At 35.9% G+C, this 23,898-nt stretch overlaps 1 protein-coding gene across 1 annotated transcript in view; it reads left to right on the top strand.

Annotated features, from left to right (window-relative positions):
- The first annotated feature begins 378 nt into the window (after window positions 1-378).
- Window positions 379-23,898, top strand: part of mid (midline) — a 61,907-nt gene continuing 38,387 nt past the window's right edge. Inside the window, exons 1-3 of the mRNA XM_013313054.1 lie at window positions 379-721; window positions 4,631-4,792; window positions 5,771-5,930. Of these exons, the coding sequence (XP_013168508.1) occupies window positions 580-721; window positions 4,631-4,792; window positions 5,771-5,930 (464 nt within the window). The 5' untranslated portion in view covers window positions 379-579. The remainder of the gene's footprint in view (window positions 722-4,630; window positions 4,793-5,770; window positions 5,931-23,898) is intronic.

Below are 23,898 nucleotides of genomic sequence, written 5' to 3'. Positions count from 1 at the left end.
TGATAAGGTTCACATAGGAGTTCTTAGGACTGATATGATCTTAAGCAAAGGCTAAACTATGTTATGTTTTCTTGTTTAATAATACTAATCGTTTTCACAAATACAAGGGGTGTAGAAATAAACGTTTCGGCTGCGTAAGCCAACGAGACTCCATCAAAAATGAGCGATATGATATGGAATACAAATTAAATAATAATGCGATATTGTTATGAGCTTAGTTGGGGTGAGCGGGTATGTGCGGGGTGTGTGGGGTTCGTGCGGGGTGCGGCGGGGCGCGGCGACAGCGGGCCGGGCCGGTACTGGGCGCGCACCGCCCCGCCCGCGTTCCGCCCCGCGCGCGCCCACCGCGCCCGCGCCGCGCTCAGTCCGCGCCCGGCCGCCGCACCGTAACGCATCGCGCATGCACTCGCTCGGCATCGGTACGCACTACGCGCTTATACCGACCCTAATACGAATAGGAACCTTATCAGGTCCTCATCGGAACATAGTGATCTAGTGTGAAAACTGTAATATGTCCGTCTAGTGGTCGTCCGGGATGTGTCGGACGTTGGTGGTGTTCGCGGGCTGCGGGCGCTGCTGATGGCGGTGGCAGGCGCGCGGCCCGGCAGGATGCTGGCTGAGGAGGGCCGCACGAGGGCCACGGACTTCTCCATCGCGGCTATCATGGCGCGCAGTGCCGCGGAGCCCCGGAGCCCGGGCGCGAGTTCGCCCACACACAACGGTCAGATAGGCCTAAATTTTATTAACCACTTTCAGGAGTTTTCCTACTTTTCATTTTTTCAGATGTGACATTAATGTGGGACACTTTTAAGGTTAGAATTCCAGCAATTTATGTGCAGCAATTAGGCCTAACTTAGCATAAACATAATAGTACACTTAAGTTACACTATTAATAGCAGGTATACTCTTTTTTAAGTTTTGATTGCTAATAATTTTGATTTTATCATGGTATGATAAAATTACTTAATATGGTTAAGTATGTAATTTAAATTTTTAAACTTTTCTTTAATTTAACAAATATTAATGTAAAAAAGGACCCATATATGAATTTAGTGCTTTTGAAATCAACCGTTATGTAGGGTATAAATTTATTAAAGCTAAATACCTATATTATTCGCGAGCAATAAGCGTATGTAACAATTAACTCGCTAGGGATATTTAAAAAGCAAATCAGATAAGAAATTTGTTTCAAATGATTACTTCTATCATTGACAATTTTCTTATCTAGATAAAAAAAGACATAATACCTAACGCTTTAAGTCTTCTAGATGTCTTGAATATCCTGGTAATTTTATAGCAGTTACTAAAAAGTATTATGTAAAGACAAAACATACTTTAAGTATAATTTTTATACAGCCAGTTAAAAATTTAATAACCCAATGTTTAAAGAATAAAATATATAAAGAAAAGTTAAAAACACACGCCGACCGACGGCTGTTGATTCAAGCATTTACATTTGTGTTTGCTCAAAATTATTTATCAATTTTATAATGACCGAGGATGAAATTATGAAAATTACAAGTAAACTGAAAAGTTAAGTATGAAAATGAATATTATATTCTAATTAGAATTTAACAAATGGAATATATATTTCGGATTTTTTCATTTTTACAGCTACTACTTTTTTATTTAGATTTTTATTAAATTGGCTCTCGCCCGTGACTCCGTTCGCAAGGAATTAAAAAATATAATTAGTAGCCTATATGTTCTTCCAGGTTATGCTCTACATCTTTGCCAAATTTCAGCGTTATCCATACAGCCATTATAGAAGGTATCTCTTTTAATAAACATCTATACATCCATCTAAACTTTCGCATTAACATGAGTAAGATTAACATTAATAGAAATATTAGTTTTGTTTCCCAATCAAATACCTAAAAAATAAAGTTAGTTTTTTTCTAACAAGACAATATCTTATTTGAATTCATCTTTTGTTTATTATAATACTCAATATAAGCAATATGTATTCGTAACTAGCTGTGGCCCGCGACTCCGTCAAACCGCGCAATTAAAAATAACATAGTAGTCTATGTGCTCTTCCAGTTCTTTACGTATGTCAAAATTAATTAAGATCCGTTCCGTCGTTCTAGATATACCTTCAAACAAACAAACATCCATCCAATCGCATTTATAATATAAATAAGAAAGATACAAGTTCGTTATGGTTAGTTCGGAAGTAGTAACCTATCTTTGATATCCAACTTCTTACTAATATTAGAAATGCGAATGTTCAGTTGGATGGATAGATGGATGTTAGAAAGAAAGAATCTCCAGAACGGGTGCATGGATCTTGCTGAAATTTGGCATAGAGGTAGAACATAGTATGGATGAACACATACTAATTAATTTCTTTTAATAACGTGCAGAGTCGCGGGTAAAAGCTAGTTAGCTAAGCGTGCTACAATTCACGATGAGGACTATGAAGCTTTTAGAGTATGTGATAAACCTTGGAATACTTTTTCTTAGTAAATGAATTTTACTTACTCAAATTTCGGGATATAAACTAATATCTAAGTATTTAGATATAAATAGGTATTTAACTTTTTAATTAAAATATGGATTTGTGTAGAATCTTTTAAACATACGATTTTTTTTGATTTAGTACTTATTCTATCCGCAATAAATGCGTTGTTATTCGTCTACACGGAAATTTAAACTACATTAAGATGCTATCATCATTCATAATTGTTAGAAGATGAACACTCATGCATATTTATATTTTAATTTTAATATTCCGAATATAAAACGTCAGCCAGATATTAATTTTTAAACAAATCTGTCTTGAATATACAGCGTGTTCCAAAATTCAACGATAGACCGGTAATGGTGTATAGCCAGATCTTTCCCCGTGTAGTTATCGCTCTGGCTATACACCATTACCGTTTTATCGTTGAATTTTGGGACACGCTGTATATCTGTTTTAATGTTTACTTTATTCTCTATGCCGTCTTATTGTAACGAGTAAAAAAAAGGACAAATCTGTTGCTGAGAGAAAAGACCGACCATTTTCTTAAGGAGTCTACATCTTGTTACAAGGAATCCATATTATTTTACTATACATTGTACATTTTACACTAAAACTCGCAAGTTTTAACATTTTTTTTTTAAATAACTCTATAATTAATTAACTATATTTATAATATCAAGCATAATTTCAATTTTCATTAAGTAAACTAGCGACCCGCCCCGACTTCGCCTTGGTGGCAAATATACCTATACGTCTGATTTTTTTTCTGTCACCCTACCCGTTTATTAAGTAGTAAAAACATTTTATCGTACGTAAACCAAAATAAGGCGAATTTTAAGGACTCGAAATACGCTGTTCATTTACTTAACTTTATATATACTAAGTATACCCTATGTTACTTAGTTATAATACAGCTTTCTAATGGCAAAAGAATTTCTGAAATAGTTTAGTAGTTTTTGAGTTTTAAAAGTACAAATCTTTCCTTTTTACGACATTAGTACAAATGTAGATGAATAAAACGGTATATGATTACTACCAGGTACGGAATTTGACGTTTTTTTGACGCATTCAATTAAAATGCGATATTTGCTAGATTTCTTTTTTATTGTATTGTATAGTGGCGATCATAATCGCCATTTTGGATTTTGGTTAATATTATGGTATTGTCGCGCACGAAAAGCTGTATCCAATGCCTTAAACTCAGTCACGACATTTTGCTATAAACATATGTTCTTGTCTGTACTTTTATTCTTTCATCATATAAACTGCTTGGTTGTTACTGCTTGCTTGAAATTAACAAAGCAACTAAGAAAGAATGCACGCCTTTCAAAATTAAAATACCTACAGTTTATTTCAATAGAAATCTTACGACAAAAAAGAGCAGACACCGCACCGACTGACAGAATTTAGGCTTATGATGTATTCCGTTATAGAATTAATAATGATCATCAGTTTTGTTACATTATTGCGATAGTAACTGCGTATCGTATAAGTAAGTTTTTAAACACATTGTATCTATGTTATATGTTAAAAATGGGATCTTGTCTGGTATTTTTGGGTAAAAAAACATTTACCTTTAATATATAAAGAAAGTTAAAGTGAACCTTAAAGTTGTTTTGCGTCTTATTTTCTGTGTAACTCTCATAAAACATGTGAAAATCTAATTTTTTCTTGAGCGTAACCGTTGGCGGGTAAAAGTGGGGTTCTAAATACTAATTGGAGTGGTTTGCGCGGGCGCAGGCGTCGGGTTGCGGCTACGTTCGTTATTTAGGATTAATTGTGCGGAACCGAGCATATTCGACACCGGCCCACCGCTCGCCTGACCCTTATACTTAAACCTTTATATTGAACTATATTTTTATAGCGCCGTAGATGGCAACTTTGTTAGCATGCAGTTATATTTCATTTTTATACTTTAATTGTAATATTCTCTGTATTATTAATTGCTGTTTTTATTTCTTTCCGAGTCGTAAAATGTAGCAGCTGTTTTTATATTTTATAATTTTTTGGTTTAGATTACTGGCTGAATTTGATTTATAATTGATTTAATTTTAAAACTTTTTCGAAACAAAATAATGAGATGATAAACAATAGAAGTAACGGACCGTTGTTATGTAGTCATTGGTGTTAAAACGCTTTCTTAAATGAATGTCTAATCATCAGGTGTGTCGTCGCGGCAGAGCTCACCAGCGTCATTGAGTTCTGCGGCATCCAGTTGCCGCAGCCCGGCGCCGGACGAAGACGTCGAGGTTGACGTGGAACAGTGCTCGGATGGTGAGCGCGACGCATCCGACCACGCTGCACCCTCGCCCGCTCCCTCTTCAGGTACGTCTAACTGCCGAAGTCTGGCACCCGACGCCTAGCAACTCGATGGAACACGAAGCAGTGTTCTTAATCTGATAAGTGTCAAGGATTTGAAAACCCCTAAAAGATCTTTGCATTTTCTATATGAGGCGAACAGATATAAAGCGACTAGACAATATGCGACCAGACTAAACGCCGAAATACGGCAAAAACTTATGCTACAAATATGTGCATACCATATAGTTGATTCCTACAATTGCCTTCAATAGACTCTGGTAGGTTAAACAGAACTAACAGTTTTCACTATAACTCATTTTAATTATGTCTTTAAGTATTTACACAAAACGTTTGTTTTATACACAAAGATATATTGCTGTTATTGTACTTTTGACACACAATAACTTAGTACTATCGCGAGGTAAAAAGTAAATTGAAGTTATAATTACTGACTGGATGATTATCATACTAAACTTTCTCAGACATTGCGTTCTCACATCGGTTGCACGTGAGCCGGCGACTAATGTCGGGATCTCAGTGTTACATTAATAACTAATAACTGTTTCGAATAACTGCCTTCGTAAAGGTTACGCTAAACAACATACGCAGCTATGGCATAACTATTCTAACTGTAAGAACCTAGTTATTATGTAGTTCTTAATCTCTAGAAATATATAAATATTATGTAGGCTGTTTTTAATAACTTTGTGACTAGGTAAAGTTTGTTATAATTTTTATTGAAAATGCCATTGAATTCGACTATCTTACTTCTTACTAATATTATAAATGAGAATTTTTAGATGGATGGATGGATGCATGTTTGTTTGTTGGAAGGTATCTCCAGAACGGCCGAACGGATCTTGATGAAATTTGGAATACATATAGTATATAGACTGGAAGAATACATAGGCTAATTGTGTTTGTTTTTAATTCGCCGACTGACAGAGTCGTGAGCGATAGCTAGTAACTTATAAAATTGTTAACATAGCGGTATACTTGCAGAGTTGGGCGAGAGAGACACGCCGTCTCCGGCAAGACCTTTGCCGGCCACTTCTTGTAATTGCGAGGAGCTGCTGACTGTGGACTGTCAGCTCGAGACAAAGGAACTGTGGGACAAGTTCCACGATCTCGGCACTGAAATGATCATCACCAAGACTGGCAGGTAAGACAAAATTTGCTCTAATTTTTTGGGAGGCAAATAAAGTTGACGTCAATAAAAAACAGAAAATTCTTTAAGTATTTACAATGAGATTTAAAAGAAACTTTGGGTAGTAAACTTGGTGATACAAAAGCGATTAAAGAAGGGTCCAGCTTACAATTTATTTTCGTCTAATTACGCCGAGTCTCATCTTCCCAAACTTAATCTTTCACTTCGCCGAAATCGCCAAGGAATTAATTCACTCTACGATCGCCCTCCGAAAAAAGGGGTTCAACGGAATGGATTCATCAGCCAAAGTGGCCAATTTCGGAATAATTACTTCGCGAACCCGCTCGTCCTTCAACCCTTTAACGAGATAAATTAAAAGTACATTTTTTCCGTGTCCCGGTCCCGGTTAACTCCGGGCAATAAATTAACAAAGCCCCAAAGACAACAAACGGCGTTGGGGGGAGGGGAAGATGTTTTTATAGTCACGCAGAGAGGTTTATCTAAATAATTGCGCAGTCGGTGGCGGTGAGCGGAAAATTGGCATTTTGTAGAGAGGGGCCCTCTCCTTCGCCCCCGTTGCACTCTGTCATGTCTGCCGACCCTCTTTACAAAGCGAACACAACATTGACGTTTACGCTAAATCGTCCCTAAACATTGAAACGATATGTTTATCAATTGTTTAAAATTATAATTAATTATTTAACGATTTTTTCTTTTGTTTTTTCTTTGATAGAATTAAAAAGTAACGTCTATATTACGTTCTCAAAGTGCGGTAATACAAAAAAAAAACTAAATTTAAAAATATAATATTGTAATCCGTTAGCATTGCTTATATAATTATTTTACGTATTAATTTGAAAACAAATGTGTAGAATAACCTTTATTTTGTTAAAATTTATGATTTGTTTGCGTGTTGACGTTTCATTCCACCTTCAGACATGTACTGTAGTGATGTAATGAAAGAAAAAAAAATGTAATTACTCGATGTCCTTTGATAATTGCAAAGGTTCAAATAATTAATCGTTGTTTGTGTTGAAAATAATTGTTTAGTTTTTTACAATTAAAATTTAAACTGTCATAAAAATTATAGGTAAATATTACAAAGGACACCGCTAAACCACGATAAATGTAATATAAATAAATGTAATTTCTTGGTATTATTTCGCCAATTTATAAAATGCCACGACTTTGCTAATATCTCTTTTTGAATATCCATTTTTCCTTACTACCACTGTCGTAGTACTTTCTAGAACAACTAACTTCTTTTATTTCGTGTTCTTACGAGGGTAATTTCAATTTAAAACAACAGCAGTACTTGTAATCGACATATTAATCCCACGTCAAGCGTTACCGATCCCAGTCTATCGCAACAAGTGAACTTATTCTAAATCACTGCGCTCCTAGGACTTTGTCCCGGGGGACATGTTTCTATTGTTCCACATTGTTGTACGACTGAGTTGTTTTGATACGTTAAACAACAGATACCATTATTATGTACACAGACTAAAAATATTAAGATTGTTTGCAGGAAAATGTAATTTACTCGTACTTAACGAAGTCTATTTCAAAGACCACCATATCGTATACTATAAATTATGTTACAGTATGTTTGCGTTGGAAAGTAATAATTTTAGTGTTTAAATATTGTCTGCATTTAGTCAATCTTGGTAAGGTTTATTTCAATGTAATCGGGCTGGGAAACCTCACGAGTGCCCTAAATAAAGGACATCCTGTGTGCGGGGCTTTATGCTTCATTGAACCATCGAAATATCTGCATTTTTTGTCTCCAACGTTACAATGTTCTTTAAATGTATTATCAAATTAGCAAAGCGTCGATAGCTTAATAGTTATGGATACGGATTAACGTTTACGTGGTCCAGAGTTTGAATCCCGCCATTGGGCTTGAAAACCATCTTAGAGCTTAACAGGAATGGTACAAGAAATATTAGTAAATTAACAAAAAAATATTATGAGTAAAATAATTGAATCACACCCAATTTCAAATAAAACTGCATACCAATAATGAAATATAAAAAATCTCTAACATTGTTTAAATAAATTAATAATATATAATTTAAAAAGTATCAACATTATGCGATCGTCAAATAAAAACCTAAACAAGAGATAAATCAAGTCGTCCAATCAAAATGGGATATCAGGGACAAATTTTATTGTAGGGTGGGCGGCGGAGCGTGCGCTAAATTGCCTTACAATGCATTCTCTATTAATTTTTTGATAACTCTTTTTATAAAGACTGCATATCCTAAGCTATATATATCACGCCTAGTATAAACTACAATTAGAGATGTTAAGTTGTCTGCCGCATTCAGAGTTCTTAATTGGTCACTCAGGGAAACACTTACTGTAGCTTTCTCGTACTAAAACGTCACTGAGGAAGACATTTCAACGACTCTAAATGCAGTTAAACCATAAACAGCTTATCTTTTACTACTGTCTGTTCTTAAATTGCTTCTTTTTAAATACGATGTTTATGAGGCGTGTATTACGTTGAACAATAGAAGTCGAATTATTTTGCATAATCCTATCTTCTACACGCAATTTTAACTTCACTCGTTAATAGTGTTAAGCATTAATATTATGAATTGCTAAAAATTTGCTGTTTTATTTTTCAGTATTAAGATATTAAAACGTACGCATGTAAGACATACGATAAATAATTATCATACACGAAGACTGCAGATTTAAATTTATTATTGATTAATCTTGCAAGGAAGCTTTTATATGTTTGCATTTTTTAAAATAACATCATCGCTGTCATTATTTCTGATAAAACAGAGATAACAATTTGTTTTATACAGATTTTGGTATCAGAAACCCACGGTTAGTTATGTTATAATAGTGCCTAGAAACTATGTGTGCTTTTTTTAAACTACCATGTTCTTATTTATCACAATATCTTTGAATTTAATATTCACCGTCGAGTGCAGAGATTAGCAAAACTTCACACACGTCCATTGGCACTTGTCAGTTATTCCGCTCGTTTTACATCGAAGTTAATATGAAAACATAAAGCGACCCTTTATCTTCGGACGTACCGTAATACGCCTTATCTTTTTTTATTGCCCTGCAGAATCCTTTATACTTCGGTCCAGTCGTGTAGAGACAACTTTACTCTTTATCGATAAAAATATTCAATGCTAATAATATTTTAAAAATAATACGAGTACACCATTGGTTGATGGTGAGATAATTTTGATATCTTATATTAGATGTTCTACATCCGAAGGTTTTCTGTCTGAAATTATGTAGCTTGCATACAAACATATTTTTTATAATCTCGCATACTCCTTAACAGTTGGTTAAATTCAAGTGATAATACTGAGGAAAGTAGTGAGGAATGGATAGTAGTGGAATGATAGGTATATGATGATGAGGTACGGAGGTAATTAAAAAAAAGAAGGGAAGTGAAAGCCTACAATACCAAAATTAGTACATACATTGCTTGGGATTCCAGCATAGTACTCCGTCTTGTGTCTTAAAGACCACAGAAATGTTAATAAAGATTATTTATTTAAAATTCATGCATCTGAATTTAAGTGTTGTCCTTTTTTATGGAAATCCGTGTTCAAAGTTAACTTTTTGATTTTATCGATACATTAAGCGGTTGACGTCACTATCGCCGGACTGGTGTGCGATGTCGGTTCGTCTCAGCGTGTTTATATTTTATTTTTTTTATTCGATTCGTCGTTTTGATTTACAAGCAGCCACTTTACTGCCAAGTGGACTTTGTTAGAGGCAACTAACTGGCGGACGATTTATGTACGGTTGACCTTTCCGGACAATGAGTCTGTCCGGTATGTTTGGAGGCTGTCATAACGAGCGCTTTTTATGCCTCGACTGTTCATCCGTTTGGTGTGACGTTTACAACAAGTTTAGAAATATTTAGGTCGTTGCGACGTAATCGATTTGTATAACACAAAATGCATGAAATACTTTTCTTGTTTAAAAAATATCGCACTTTTGACTTGACATAAAAATACCTTAATATGCCCTTTATTAGTGATGGCTAAAGGAGAGTTAAATAAAAGGTTCTCCTAAAGACGTTGAGAAGCTATTTTTAATGCTAGTTTGTGAAAAGTTATTTACTGGTGAATATTTTTAGTGACTTTTTAATTTGTTGTAGCTCTAGTATAGTATATATACATGAGTGTTAACTTTGTGAAAATGAATTCGTTTAAACAAAAATACCGATCAACGCTTTTCACTTTCTAACGTTATAATTTAATATCTTTCAATGTCCGTGTTAAATCTATAACTTCTGCGATTACTGACATCAGTTATTGGCAGCATATTTTTATTAATATAATTTGATTATTTTACACACCGGTCTCATAAATTGTTAAATGTAACATTAATTAGGGGCACCTGGCCCATCTTGGCCGCGTTCATTCCTTTGTAACCCGTCAAAGGTGTCCGTTACAAAAATGTTATAAAAAATATGACATTTAACAAATAATATTTAGTGCTGTTTGACAGTTATGGTAGGCAATGATAATCATAACTGATAATTATTAGTAGTTAATATGCAGGTTTTTCTCGTGGAGGGCAACAGGTGTTGCGTAGACGTGAAATTGAGTAGTAACTCATTGGATTACACCATGGTAATATTATGTACTTGTACATTTACTTCAATGGTTGTCTGATGTTGTTGTGTCCAATCGAGTTAATGGTAATCTCAGCTGGAGTTTAAATCCCAGCAGGTACTAACACATCATTTTTTTACCTTTTCAATAAATATGTAATTCTTTAAATTTTTTGAAGAATTTTATTAACTATCATCTCTTTTAATTAAACCTTATATTCATTTTGTACTCGTATAGTTTACCATACATACAACTGTATAAAGATATACGATCACTATAAAATCATTTTTAACTTAGTTTTTTTTAACTTTGTTTTTGCTTTTCTTAAAAAAAGAAATCTTGCCACCATAAAGGTTAAGACGGCAAAAAGTAACATAAGAAAGGGTCAAATAGAAACGAAGAAAATTAAACTAAACTTTCATTAGTTTGATTTGTTTGTAAATACATTATTGACAAAATATTAATAAAACCGCGAATTCGGTTATCGACCTTGCTTGATCAACTTAGGTAAATCGTTCACGGCGTAAGTAGGATGTGGTAGGAGGGACGCAGAGGCAAGAGGGGAGACCGACATGTGCATTAAAGTTAATTGAAATTTTCGTGGCTACGTGTTTTTTTCGCACTAATGCAGCTTTCAAGCGGACAACTGCTGTACTCCCGCGCAACGCTTCATAATAAAGAGTTCAACGCGCGTCGCGAGCTTTAAGCTTTATTGATGAACGTTTAAAATGCGTTTCAAATAAATTTATACATGAACCCGCTGTTTGATGTGACATCACATATGACAATTTTAAAAAATAACATTTACTTCCAAGTCTATTTAAAATATTTAAATTTATGAAATTTTGTTTAATCAAAGTGTTAATAATTATTTAAGCCTAATATTATTTAGCGTATATATAACAAAAGTACAATTAGCGTTTAAAGCATATAATGTACAATAGAAGCACAATGCTTGGACCTAATTGGCACTTGGAGTTCATCGCTCGATTGCACACAATTGTAGATGTTGTGGTCAAGTAATTGTTGCTGAGTGTATGGATTGCGATCGTATTACTTTATAAGTAACTTAACTTACTTATATCATTGATATGCTGTAGTGTAAGCTTGTTATCTTTAATTTTTATTTAAATTTTTGAAACAAATTTAATCTCTAAGAAAACGAAACGTATTTTCGCCTGCCTGTATTTTTAAACTGTAACATAAAAGTTTTAACATCTTAATGTGGCTTGAAGTAAAATAAGGTGTTTATAATACACACAAATTATAGGTAAACATGATAATATTTTGATTTATTCGCATAACAAAACCACCATTGAGGCTTCACAATGATTAATGTAGGGACAAGTCGCTACCGTGCGTTGCCTTCAGCGTCGGCGTCGGCGCAATGAGCGAGTGCATTGTGGCGTACAAAGGACGCGCCCACGCCGCTGTGTCGTGTCGCCTCGCCACTCCTGACACCATCTGCTACCGTACACAAATAATTAAACATCGCGAAATTAAACTTTAATACAACGTCATAAAGTGCATAAAAAGTCTGTTCATAGTATTTGTAAAATACCCATATCGCCAATATCGTCTCTTATTGCAAGCAGCTACCTAAGATGATTAACATGGAAGTATTTCGTCTATCTTCACGCTTCGAGAAATTAAAAAAAGAAACTAAATTTCAACATATTTATTGAAGTAAAAGTATTTCTTTTTCTGTATATTTGTTGAGTAAAGATAAATGTTTGTAATTTGGAACATAAAATGTGTAAAGCGAACAATATCTTCTAACACACGACAATATTCGGTTAATTTTTCTGTATTTTTGTGAACATGAAATATTATAATATTTTAAATAGTGTATTAAAATTCATCTCGTTTTTATTACTGAAATACAATACAGAATGATAAATAATTAAGGTAAAAAACTTACAAAAGACTATTGAACAGAGAGCTGTGCGCACGCGCTCGTTGAAAGGCTGACGGCGAGGCCTCGACGGAGATTAATTGTGTAATCATGGAGATCAGAGGGTTTCGGGAACCTCATAGAGAGCAATCATCATCTATTTTACAGCTCGTCGACAACGCATTGAGATTAACCAGCGGCCGTGGAAATAAATAGGTATCAAATCAATATTACGTTTGAACGATTTTAGCTTTCGTAATCGGTGAAAGGAGGTGTCGGCCACCAAGTTCGCGTATATAATAGTGTCCGCGCTTGCCGGCCGGTGGTATTGTTGCTAACAAGGGGGATTCTATACGCGCTGTCGGCACAATTAGCCTGCTATTGTGAACCGAGCGAAGTAATGCGCGGGCGCACCGTGTTGGTTTACACCCACGCCCATTGTGATCTGCGCTCTTACGGCTCTACGATGTTATCTCCACTATTAGCCCAACGTTCGATGTTCAAATAATCATTTAATAACCGTTAGCTTCGTTCAGAATCGACTAACCGTGATTGATTGCTTCGTATCGTTTGTATTATCGTAACTAATACTAGTAGCTGTTTATTCAATTCGAATGCTGTCTTAATAATAGGTCGCGTAGATAATTAATTTTATATATTAATGAATAACAACGTGCCTATTCGCATACGGACTTGATAGTGATTAATGTTATCGAAATCGAATTTAATTTATAGTCGAGATTAATTTTATACGTTTATATGATTCTAAATAGTTTTAAGGTTTCAAAATTGAATACGCCTTTTCAGACCGGTTTACACGGAACATCTCTGTGCATTCATTTATTATTAATGACATCTCATTTATAAAATTACTGCAGTCTATTAAATAAAATTACAAATTTTACAGACTTGTTTATCTAAAGGAAGATGTTCTTATGTCTATTTGGAGCGTTAACATAGATCTTGTTAGTTGTAATAATTATTTCAATCCTAAATCGCCGCAAATTTTGTTCGATAGTAAAAATAGTCTCAGTGACTTGACGCTTCGTAAAACAAAAGACTGTCTCTTTGTCAAAGTGACATTGGTAGGTTTGGACAGACGACATCTAAACGTAGGTTGCTAGTCCGCGAGTAACCATCGCACAATGCGCGTAATGAAGTGGGATACAGGGTCCGCGAGGAGCCGTGAGGCAGTGCGGGGGGCATTGTACCCAAACGAGCCATTGTGGCGCCTGCGACCCTTGGCTCATTACTGCACGATCCGACCTTACTCTACACTACGGAAATCTCGTTAGCAATCCATTGCCATATCTAGTCTCTACATTCGTAGAGACATTTGTTACCAAGTTCAAATGATTGCTTACGTTATTTTTCAAATATTCTAGCTATTAAAACAACGTCAAGCTACTTTTGTTCACCTTGCTGGTCTTCTAATAAAAACTAGGTCGGGGCAAAAATTGTCGGAATTTATCTCGCATGTACGGCTTCTGAATCTTGCAAAGTAAAGGCTAGAGAATATTTTGTTTCAGTACTTTAGGTGTCAACAGTTATTAAATTAAAAAAAAAACAAGTTTTATAATTTGTAACAAAAAATTGTGGTTAGCATGTCTATTCCTTAATTAACTCTCTGGTTCATTAAAACTTATGAAAGTAATACTACAGTTGTACCGTGACTTTTTTTAATTGTAACAACTGCTATAGCAGAAGCGATCCCTAAAAGAACTGTATTACTTTCTCGCTCTCTTGCTAACAATTAGAAAGGGATAAACGCTTAGATTTAGTCACATGGTGTGATTTTTTTCGGGTGGTATTACACGTCGGGTAAATTATATTTATGTGTATTGTGGGTGGCCGTGTCGGTAGTTGATGTTAAAAAAAAAAGTCACTCATTTGTGGCCTACGGAAGTGAGGGCTGGTTAAGACTCGTTTAAGTTTATTAAACTATTAGCAGATGTTGCTTTAACAACTTTTTATGACGTATCGTTGGTTTTATTATTTTATTAGTTGTAATTAAGTTTTTTTAATAAAAAAATTTGTATGTTGATTAAAATTGCTTGAATTTGTAGCAATCAAAGCCGAATTTAACTCGGAGCCTACCCTAAGTTATGGGTGATTAGGTAATAGTCAACCACGCTGGCCAAGTGCGGGTTCGTTGACTTCACAGATATCTTTGAATTTCTTGTCATATATGCAGATTGCATCACGATGTTTTCCTGCACCGTAAGAAATTCGGATAAATGTACATATGTAAATCGAAAATAGAAAAACACATTGGTACATGGCGGGATTCGAACCCAGGACCTGCAGATTGCAAGTCAAGTGCTTGACCCCTGAGCCACCGACGCTCTTGAAATTACTATCCTACTATAATGACATTTTAGTAACTTAAATTTAAAGTAAAAGAATATTTAATAGGTACAAATTTTATATGTAAGCTATGATTGTTTGTCACCAATTATTGTAACCAAACAGAATTTACGTAAAAAGGAACGAATAATATGACGTAATAGTCACGCTACAAAGTATTCCGTACCCTCACCTTCACCTCAAAACTTAAATAAAATTATCGTTTAAGATTAATGTTAAAAAATTTTAGACCCTTCTGATTAATATGCATCTAATTTATTTTGGCTTTGAATGAACAATTCAATGATTAAAAAAAGCGATTGCATAGTTTAGTAATTATTGTTAAATCGATGTATTTGATATCTTTATTGTACATGTAATATAACTTCAAAGAATTCATTAAATTATCTTTATAACTATATCTTATCTTTACGAGTGTGTAATTAGTAGTACTTATGCATGTATTATTATTTAATTAAGCTCCGTCACCGCTAGGGCGGCGGTGACGTCACACGTCACGTCACGCGAGCCGCTCGTCAGCCGTGTCCGATGCCACTTCCTTACAACTCACTCAGGGACAGATATGCCTGTTTAATGCCGAATGACATGCTATACACCAATCCTCACTACAATATTATATATGATTAACTGTTAGGTTATCCGTGATTACTTTATTTCTATCTCTATTTCTGGTACCGGCAAAAATTTCTAGTATTGCGTAAGCATGTTTGCATTTTTTAGCCATTTCTAAAGCAAAGCACATTGTTATTTTGTAAAGTCAAGTTATGTATGCCTTGTTTTGTAAGGGCAGCAAAGACGGGCTGGAACATTTATCTACTCGGTATGTTGTGGCGGCGGTCGGAGCCGGGTAGGTACGGAACATATGACGTGAAAGTTCACATAGCGACCCCCGCACTCCCAGGCGAGAGGGAGAGAGCGAGGGAAAGCGGGAGCGAGCGGGACGCGAGACGCGCCGCGGCGGTTTCGTACATCGCCACCCGTCCGCGCCCGTAAGCTCGTAATTTGCCTTTCTATTAGAGCGAGGGCGTGAAAAAAGGAAAGCGTTTACGGCCCGCTTAATGGGAGCGAGAGGGAAGAAATATGGCCACCCTCCGGGAGAAGGGAAAATTTTCGGTTTTCACTGAGTTTTTGCGGAGATGTGCATCGGAACGCGGAGTGCGAGGGGGACGACGATGTTTGCGGAACCGCTCCCCCGAATAATTAGCGGAAGTCGTGGCTTAGTTTTCCCCCATTCGAGGGCCACGGGAAGGGAGTTCCTCTATTTGTCGTTTAAGAGTTAATCGGCAGAGCGATTCGTCACCCCCGAGAGAGCGCCGCTGGCGATATTATATCTTTATTATGAGACTAGTGTACCCGCCGGCCGCCCCGGGCGATTAACGAAATTGTGATTATTGATAACTTTGTTTGGTGAAGTCGGGAGCGGGAGCGGAGCCGCTACATTTATTAGTTGTCACGCCGAGTATCGATAACCCCGATGTAATATCGTAGTGAATTCAACGATAAAGCTATTTATCTTTGATTCTTTGGCTGTCAAAACATCTTGAATATATTAACTCCGAGTATGACTATCGCCTACTGAGTATTTTATTTCGTTTATAAGCTTTGTTTATGAATCACAACCTGTAGGCTGAGCTTTCCAAATAATATGAAAGATATTGAAGACCATTGTTACCTCCTGTTAAGCTTTCTAACAATTTTACAGTATAAATAAAACGACATATTGCAAATCGATGACCAGAATATCATAACATTTGAATGCAGTAAAACATATGTTTGTCATCGGAGCGTCTTTGTTTATTTTGAATGGGTTGTGTTGTATTGAGGTGTAGGGTGCTATTAGTGGGACCGAGTGACAAATGCAATAGCGGCGTAGCGCGTGTGCCGCCTGTCAATTAGAGGTAATAGCTCCCTGCGACATATGCTCAACGTGAGAATGGCCCTCACTACCAGTGTAATCAGTCCTATTTACATCCTTTACGTCTTAACGGAAAGCGCATCTACACGCAACATTGTGCTATGCTCCGTACTCTCGATGTTTGAGTATAGTTTTGTATGTTGCATATTTGATCAATCTGACTACTGAATCTGTTTGGTCCAGTAACGTTCATAGTTCGAATATTCAATGTTATTATATGTATATTATTAATTTCCAAGTAATAAACAAGTATATATCACAATAATCTTATTAAAAATTGATTGTTTTTTGCAAAAGCATTGTAAATTACTTACTTTACGTAATCTTACTAATATTATAAATGAGAATGCTTGAATGCAAGGCTATTTCTTCGAAGGTATCTCCAGAACGGCTGCATAGTTATATCTGAAATTTGGCATAGATGTAAAACATAATTTGCAAGAACACATAGGCTACGATTTTTTTTTAATTCCGCGCTGATAAAGACGCTGGCAATAGCTAGTCATTAATAATGTTATCGATAACATTCTCGTATAAATTGAATTCTAAGAGAAATAGTTGACTGCATTCACATTATATCGCTGCGTTCTCCAATCGGCAGCAAATGAGCGATGACGGTAATTAAAACGGATCGCCTTACCGAATCAATAAGCCGGTACGATAAGCCAATTAATTGCACATGCGTCCGCTCCCAGAGGTGTGCTGTGCTACTCGCGCTGCGCTGTGTTACGATTCAATCGACACAAATATACAGCGCATAGGAAATTACTGTCGCTTCATTATACCACTTAATTAATACTGCGGTAACGCGTTGTGATAATTTTAGGAAATTATATAGAAATCAAATTAACACGACTAATATAAAAATACACAAGTAACAAAGAAATTCAATTTTTGAAATGCTTTCAAAGGCAGGCTCTAAATTCTTCTCATTTAGCGTTTTCCTTTCGTAGGTTTCTGTTTAAAACATATCGTCGTCCCTGTCATTATCTGTCATCCCAAGCCGAGGTCTCCTCTCGGGGGGCCCTTGTCACTCCATGTCACTCCATCACTCCATGGAGCGTCCACCTAAGCGACCTAAGAGCTCGGTGACCTCCCAATCTGGTAATTATAACGAAGTAACAACCTGAGCCGAGGCTCCTGAGGGAGCCCTCGAGTCTTGTTACTCTTAAACGAGGTTCAGGCTAAGCGCCATCTGCGCTCGGCCACCTCAAGCCCGGTGAAGTTGTAAATGCTTCTTCAAGGCAAACAGTGATTACTCAGTCAAGTGTCATTATCTCTGACAACACAGAGATAGTAAAAGATTTTAAAAGGTGATTTTGGACTCTGAAACCCACGGTTAGTAAAGTACGTAATTTCCTTTATTACATAGTTGATGTATTTACCAGAAAAGTACCACGTTTTATTTTTTATTCCTATCATAACGTTATTATAATGTGTATCATACTATTAATTGTATTGGAAAGTAAGAATATTTGTTATTTCAATGAATACCTCAGTGTTGCATATCTTGGCACGTCGTGTGTGGTACTATGTGAATGGGTACCAACTATTTACAGGTTTTAAATTTTCAGTCGTTATTCTGTCTCTGCAGGGGTCTTCTGAGAAGGCGACCTGCAGACCTGACCATTAGTTATAAATACAATAGCTTTGTTGTGGTCGTTGGAATGATAACAATATATAATTTTTTTATCGCGAAATTTCATTATGTAACATTAGCAAGTGCTCGGTACATCTTTCCGCATTTCCTGTTATGCAAGTGATTAATGTTTTTTTTTTGCAAATATTATTGTGATAGAATAGTGTTGATCCTTTGGTTGCATTTATATTTCTTTTTTTTTACTTTACATTATCAGAAATAATTGTAAAGATCAACATAGATAAATCAAGCTTACAATTCATATTTTATCGAAAAATATACGAGACGTCAAAAATTGATATTTTCCAGCAAATATCTGTTATACTTTTTACGTAAATAACAAGAATCACCTGCGGTAAATTCGTATTTGCGGGCAGATCGTGTGTGGCATTGGCCACAATGGTGTTTGGCTTGGTATTCGTCACGGGGCGCCGCGGGCGGAGCGCGGGGTGCGCGGGACGAGGGGCAAGGGGCGAAGGCTCGTGATTGATGGCGTAGCCTCCGCCGCGCAGCCCCGGCCGCCTCGCCGGCCCGACACTCATCATGCGCCGTGAATAATGCCGCGTCTAAAAATGTCTTACGTACGCCTTCATGTTGGTATGAATTCTACTTGAATGTTATATGCTCGTTAAGTTATTACTTTTATTCTGCTAACATTAATCAGCGATATATCATAAAGTTCAAAATATTTTCTATCAATTGTCACGTTATGTAAGATGATGAAGTGTTGAAAAAATACTATAAAGATGAGTTCTACATTTTCACAAAAAAAAATATCGTCTTCACTACTTTTTTTTGCTTTTTTGTATATATGCTAACGATGCATAAATGTACAAGAAAGTGCGAATTAAAACACCAAAATAAATGCATTTGCATCTAAATTCAGTAGCAAAATATGTATACTAAAAATCTTTTGATAGAAGGACCCTCCACGTAAATAATAGAAGGGTCATAGATTATTCCGTAACATTATATGCGCTCCGATGGTTCCGATATCTAACAAATAATCATAATCTCCGGCGGTCTTCGTAAATAAAAATTATATCATATCGGGACAGGTGCGGACTCGGGTTACGAATTCGGAATTCATTTACATTTGGCCCAAATTGAACGTTTGAATATTGAACAGGTGAATGTCTCGTCTATTGGGAATTTTGACGTTTTGATATTATCTTATTTTGTTGCGACTGGTAGTTTAAAAAACATGTAATTAGACAACTGTTTCACTCGTTAATACTAATGATTATTTTCGAGTCTATTAGGTTGTTAACACATCAAACAAGGGATAATAACGTGACGTTATTTTTGTTAGATTTACAAAATAAGTTTAATATAGCCTAAGTAATTTTTAGATCGAAAAAAAAAACAGTAAACTTTTTTTATGAAAATAATAATAACATTTACTGTCTTTTATTTATCGCCGTAGCGCCTAATAATAATAAACAAAGCTAAAGATGTGACAATAAAAAATATTTCGAAATGTAAAGGTGACGTTTTCTTTTCGTGTTAAAATATGCGCTCAGTAGCAGTGGAGACGTGTTTTTATTATACCACATTAAAGTATAATTAGTGGGAGCCTAATTAACTATGAGTTTGAAGATAAGTTTTTATAGTGTCGCGTGCGGGCCGGCACTTCGCGCTGATACAAACTTAAAGATCAGGACACGGTTTTTTTAATATTACTCTCATTTAATTAAATTTATTATTTTTAGGATTAAATTCAAAACTTGTAAAAAAACTCAGTCTTTTACAAGTTTTTAAAACAGTAGGCAGTGTTCGGAAATATTTTTTCTGGTCACAAGATCGTGTAAAAGCTGCTATTAAAAACTGATCGTATCTATCGGAATTGAGCAATTAATATTTTTTGTGAGTCCGAAGTCACGGATTACAAGTGGACATCCGAGTTGTCACCAGACGCTGCCGGCCGCTATCGGCGACAGATCACAAACCCTTTGAAATCAAATGGAATTTGAATTAGATCTTCCAATAGTTCGTACGTCACGTAAGCATTGAATTTCCAACTCTATTGGGTACTTGTTAAGGTTTCTTATTGTAGTAATATTTAATATTATTGGTTTATGCGTGATGCGTCAGTTCGGTCGCGCGTGACAAGTTGGTCGTTTTGTCCTCGTCGCCTAATCCCGCGCTTAGCTAACCGTTTTGACAAGATTTCAGATGTAGCGATAACGTAATGCCATTCCACTACTTAATTTCTTATTAATTTTTGTAACTTACAAAATTGTTAATCACCTACATATTATAAAAAGTTCCCTCGCCCCATCTTTCTGTCTGTAGTACAAGCTAAACTGTGTGTAAAATGTGGTTTCATAAATAGATGATGTTTTTTTTAAACTTAATTCAAAGTAGAATCCTAGATTTGCAGGTTGCAATATTTTTATTGCACATCTCATGAATAATGAATATTAATATGAACTGTGATTCTAACCTATTCTGGATTCTTAGTTACATTTACTTTTCTCATATTGATAAATGGATTATGATCGATAGTCAAATTCTTAACATCTTCAGATGGCTTCGTACGTGACGCTTCCTATTGCAGGCGCGATAACATCTCCGACGCGGGTCAAAGGCACCGACCTCACAGTGACAGCTCACCACAATACCTCCGTTTAACACGCTCGTCGCATTTGGATGATCCCCTGACAGCTTCGTCTGACGTCGCGTTATGATTCGTTTTGGGCGTCGTGTGAACTCACCTTAACAATACGTACAATGAGCTGATCATCGAAACGTGGCTTAGTTTGATAGTAGCCTAGCACTGAAGATTGATAGAATTTTAACGCGATATAAAATATGCAGCGTTAAAGAAAATGTTATGTAGAAGTTTAGAGACGAAATGTATATAAAGAGCATCGTGCTAAACAGAAATTTTGAAATTATAACCATCTGGTTGCTTGGTTATAAAATTAAATAAAAAATGAACTTAACGAATTCTAGCGTTGTTTCAACGTTTTAATACAACTGTATCCTCAAACAAGACTCAGCTGTTCTCTGGCGGCCACATTAACGAAGTAAGTCTTGTAGAACAAGTAGAAGCTGCAGCAGTCCGAGGAGCTTACATGAAAGGCGCAAGTTTGAGCGGAGAAGGCGACAGCGGCTGAATGAGCAATGAGCGAGGGGTTGGGGCGGCGTGGCGTGCGCGAGGCGTGTCCGCGCTTCATCGATCGCAGCCTCCGACGCTCCTCGACGACGTCTGCTCCCCGCTCGCCACCCTGCACCCCGCGTCTCCCGCCCGTGCACCCCGCGCAGCACCCCGCGCACGTTAGCGCCGCGACCGACTGCATTTACCACCCGCCTCCCCTGTCATATCCCCACCTACCTGTCCACCGTCTATTCTAACCCTCAACATATTTCTGCGATTTTTTGAAATAAAACGAAATGAAAGTTTTGATAAACACTGAAAATAGATAAACAAAAGCATCAAAAGCTTGAAAAATCACAAGAAGAAATTTTTGATTTCCGTTTTTCTTGGTACTGTCACGAGTCTCTTACTTCTCCGATTTAGATTATATAGTCGTAAGGATATAACTTCTTTTTTAACAAACAGATTTTCTCTATTAATACTTTACAAAGAATACATGAAATTTCCCGTTTTGTTGGCTAAGTTGGTAGCATTTCGAAGCGCTCGTTCCGATTGCTACAATTAAAACAGTTTAAATCACTTCGCGAGCGACCTGTAAATGTTGTTTGTGCTCATTAAAAACGGAATTACATTATAAATTTTAATGTGCGTACGATGTAGCCGCGTTAATGCTTGAGGTATTACCGAACATTGTGTTGCTATTACCATGGAATGTTGCCTACAAAACGAAGTACTACGCAACGATAGTTATTGTCTTAATAAAAAAATAGATTTACACACTTCTGTAATACACTTTTGAATAATTATTATTTTATTTGCTCGGAATTATGTTTTTGTAATCATAAATCGTCTCACGATGTGATAAACAGAATAGGGATACAAATAATGTTCTATAGATTGCTTAAACCAAGTTTTCGCTAGCATTATTCGATGTTGAAACTTATGATGATGAGAGGAATTGATTCGTCGAGATGTTGTGTTCTTTTGTTATGCACATCAAACTATAAAGTAGCTTAACATATTGATTTATGGCTTCAATTACTTGGGACTCTTTAAATACAACATGCAAAAAATTCGACTAGAATTTGCGCTGTTATGTATAAAGAAGTGTAATTTGGATGTATGTGGATGAATGGATGCTCGCAGGACATTAGTGGTCTAAATTAAATTTGTCGGGTGTCGGCGCGGCGCCGCTGCTGGTCATCGATCATCAGTAATGGCTCACTAACGACTTCTACCGCCCGAGCGGTTCACCTCCGCACACATCCGCACACCTCCGCACACCGCACACCTCCGGATACCTCCGTACATTTGTGCGCACTCTCAATAGTTAGTAGACATTTTAATATCTATTAAACAAATTCTAGCTTCGCTGATATAACAATTCTATTTCAGCTTTGATTTGCAATGAATGTTTTAAGAATCGCTAAACCGTCAATTCGTCCTATTTACTATGTAAGATAGACACATAAGATCAATGTGCCTAGTACGTATATTTGTGGCAATGGCCATCATATAGTATTCGATTAATTTGTATTATCTGTGTAAAGTGCATCAAAAATCTCATACTAATTTTTACATATGGTAACCTGATCTACGAGTACACACTTAAAGTTCAAAGTACTGTAAAATGAAAAAAAATACTTTATGAAATCGACTCGTTATTTATTTACCTCTTCAATTTAATCATCTTTTATTGACGATAAGGATGCGAAGGCGATTGTCTCAAATATTCCTGCTAGGATAATAAATATTTAAGCCCAACAAATAAATGTTACCGTGAAATTTGAAATTAGTACTTATTTAGACAAATTAGAGTTTATATCAATGAGTAATAACAGTATTGTGAATACGATGAGTTTGCAATTTTCCACACATTCAATAACCGTGACCAGCTGATGTTACAAACGAGCTTCAAGACAAACTCCTCGAGTGAGACGCTAATTGCATCAACAGCTGACTGCAGCTAAGTGCAGATATCAATCTTAACTCACTTAACTTGTACCTTGTAAGTAAGAAAATGCACCACGCTTATAATTAGGTAAAATACTGAGAAGAAAAATATCGTAATATCATCACGGTAATACCTATAATGTATAATTAAAGAATATAAATTTCATAACATTATAACAAAGACCAAATTTTTTCGTTACGCGTAATTGATTCGAATCTCTACTGTGGTTTTAATTTTGAAACTATACTTATACTAATTGTCACCCGCGATTCCGTCCGCGCGCAATAAAAAAAGACATAATTAGTAGTAGTAGTAGGCAAATTATGTTCTTCCAGACTATGTTCTACATCTATGTAAAATTTACAGACGTTCTATAGATACCTTCAAACAAACATCTATCCATCCATCCAAACATTCGCGTTATTTATATTAGTAAGATCTACAAATATAGAATACAATATAAAAAATAAAATAAATAAAAAATCCTTTATTGACCAAAAAAAAAAA

Source organism: Papilio xuthus, unplaced genomic scaffold (genome assembly GCF_000836235.2).
Source record: "Papilio xuthus unplaced genomic scaffold, Pxut_1.1 DF827597.1, whole genome shotgun sequence".
Classification (NCBI taxonomy): Eukaryota; Metazoa; Arthropoda; class Insecta; order Lepidoptera; family Papilionidae; genus Papilio; species Papilio xuthus.
Note: the sequence above shows the minus strand (reverse complement) of the source record. Positions and strands in the feature narration are given on the sequence as shown.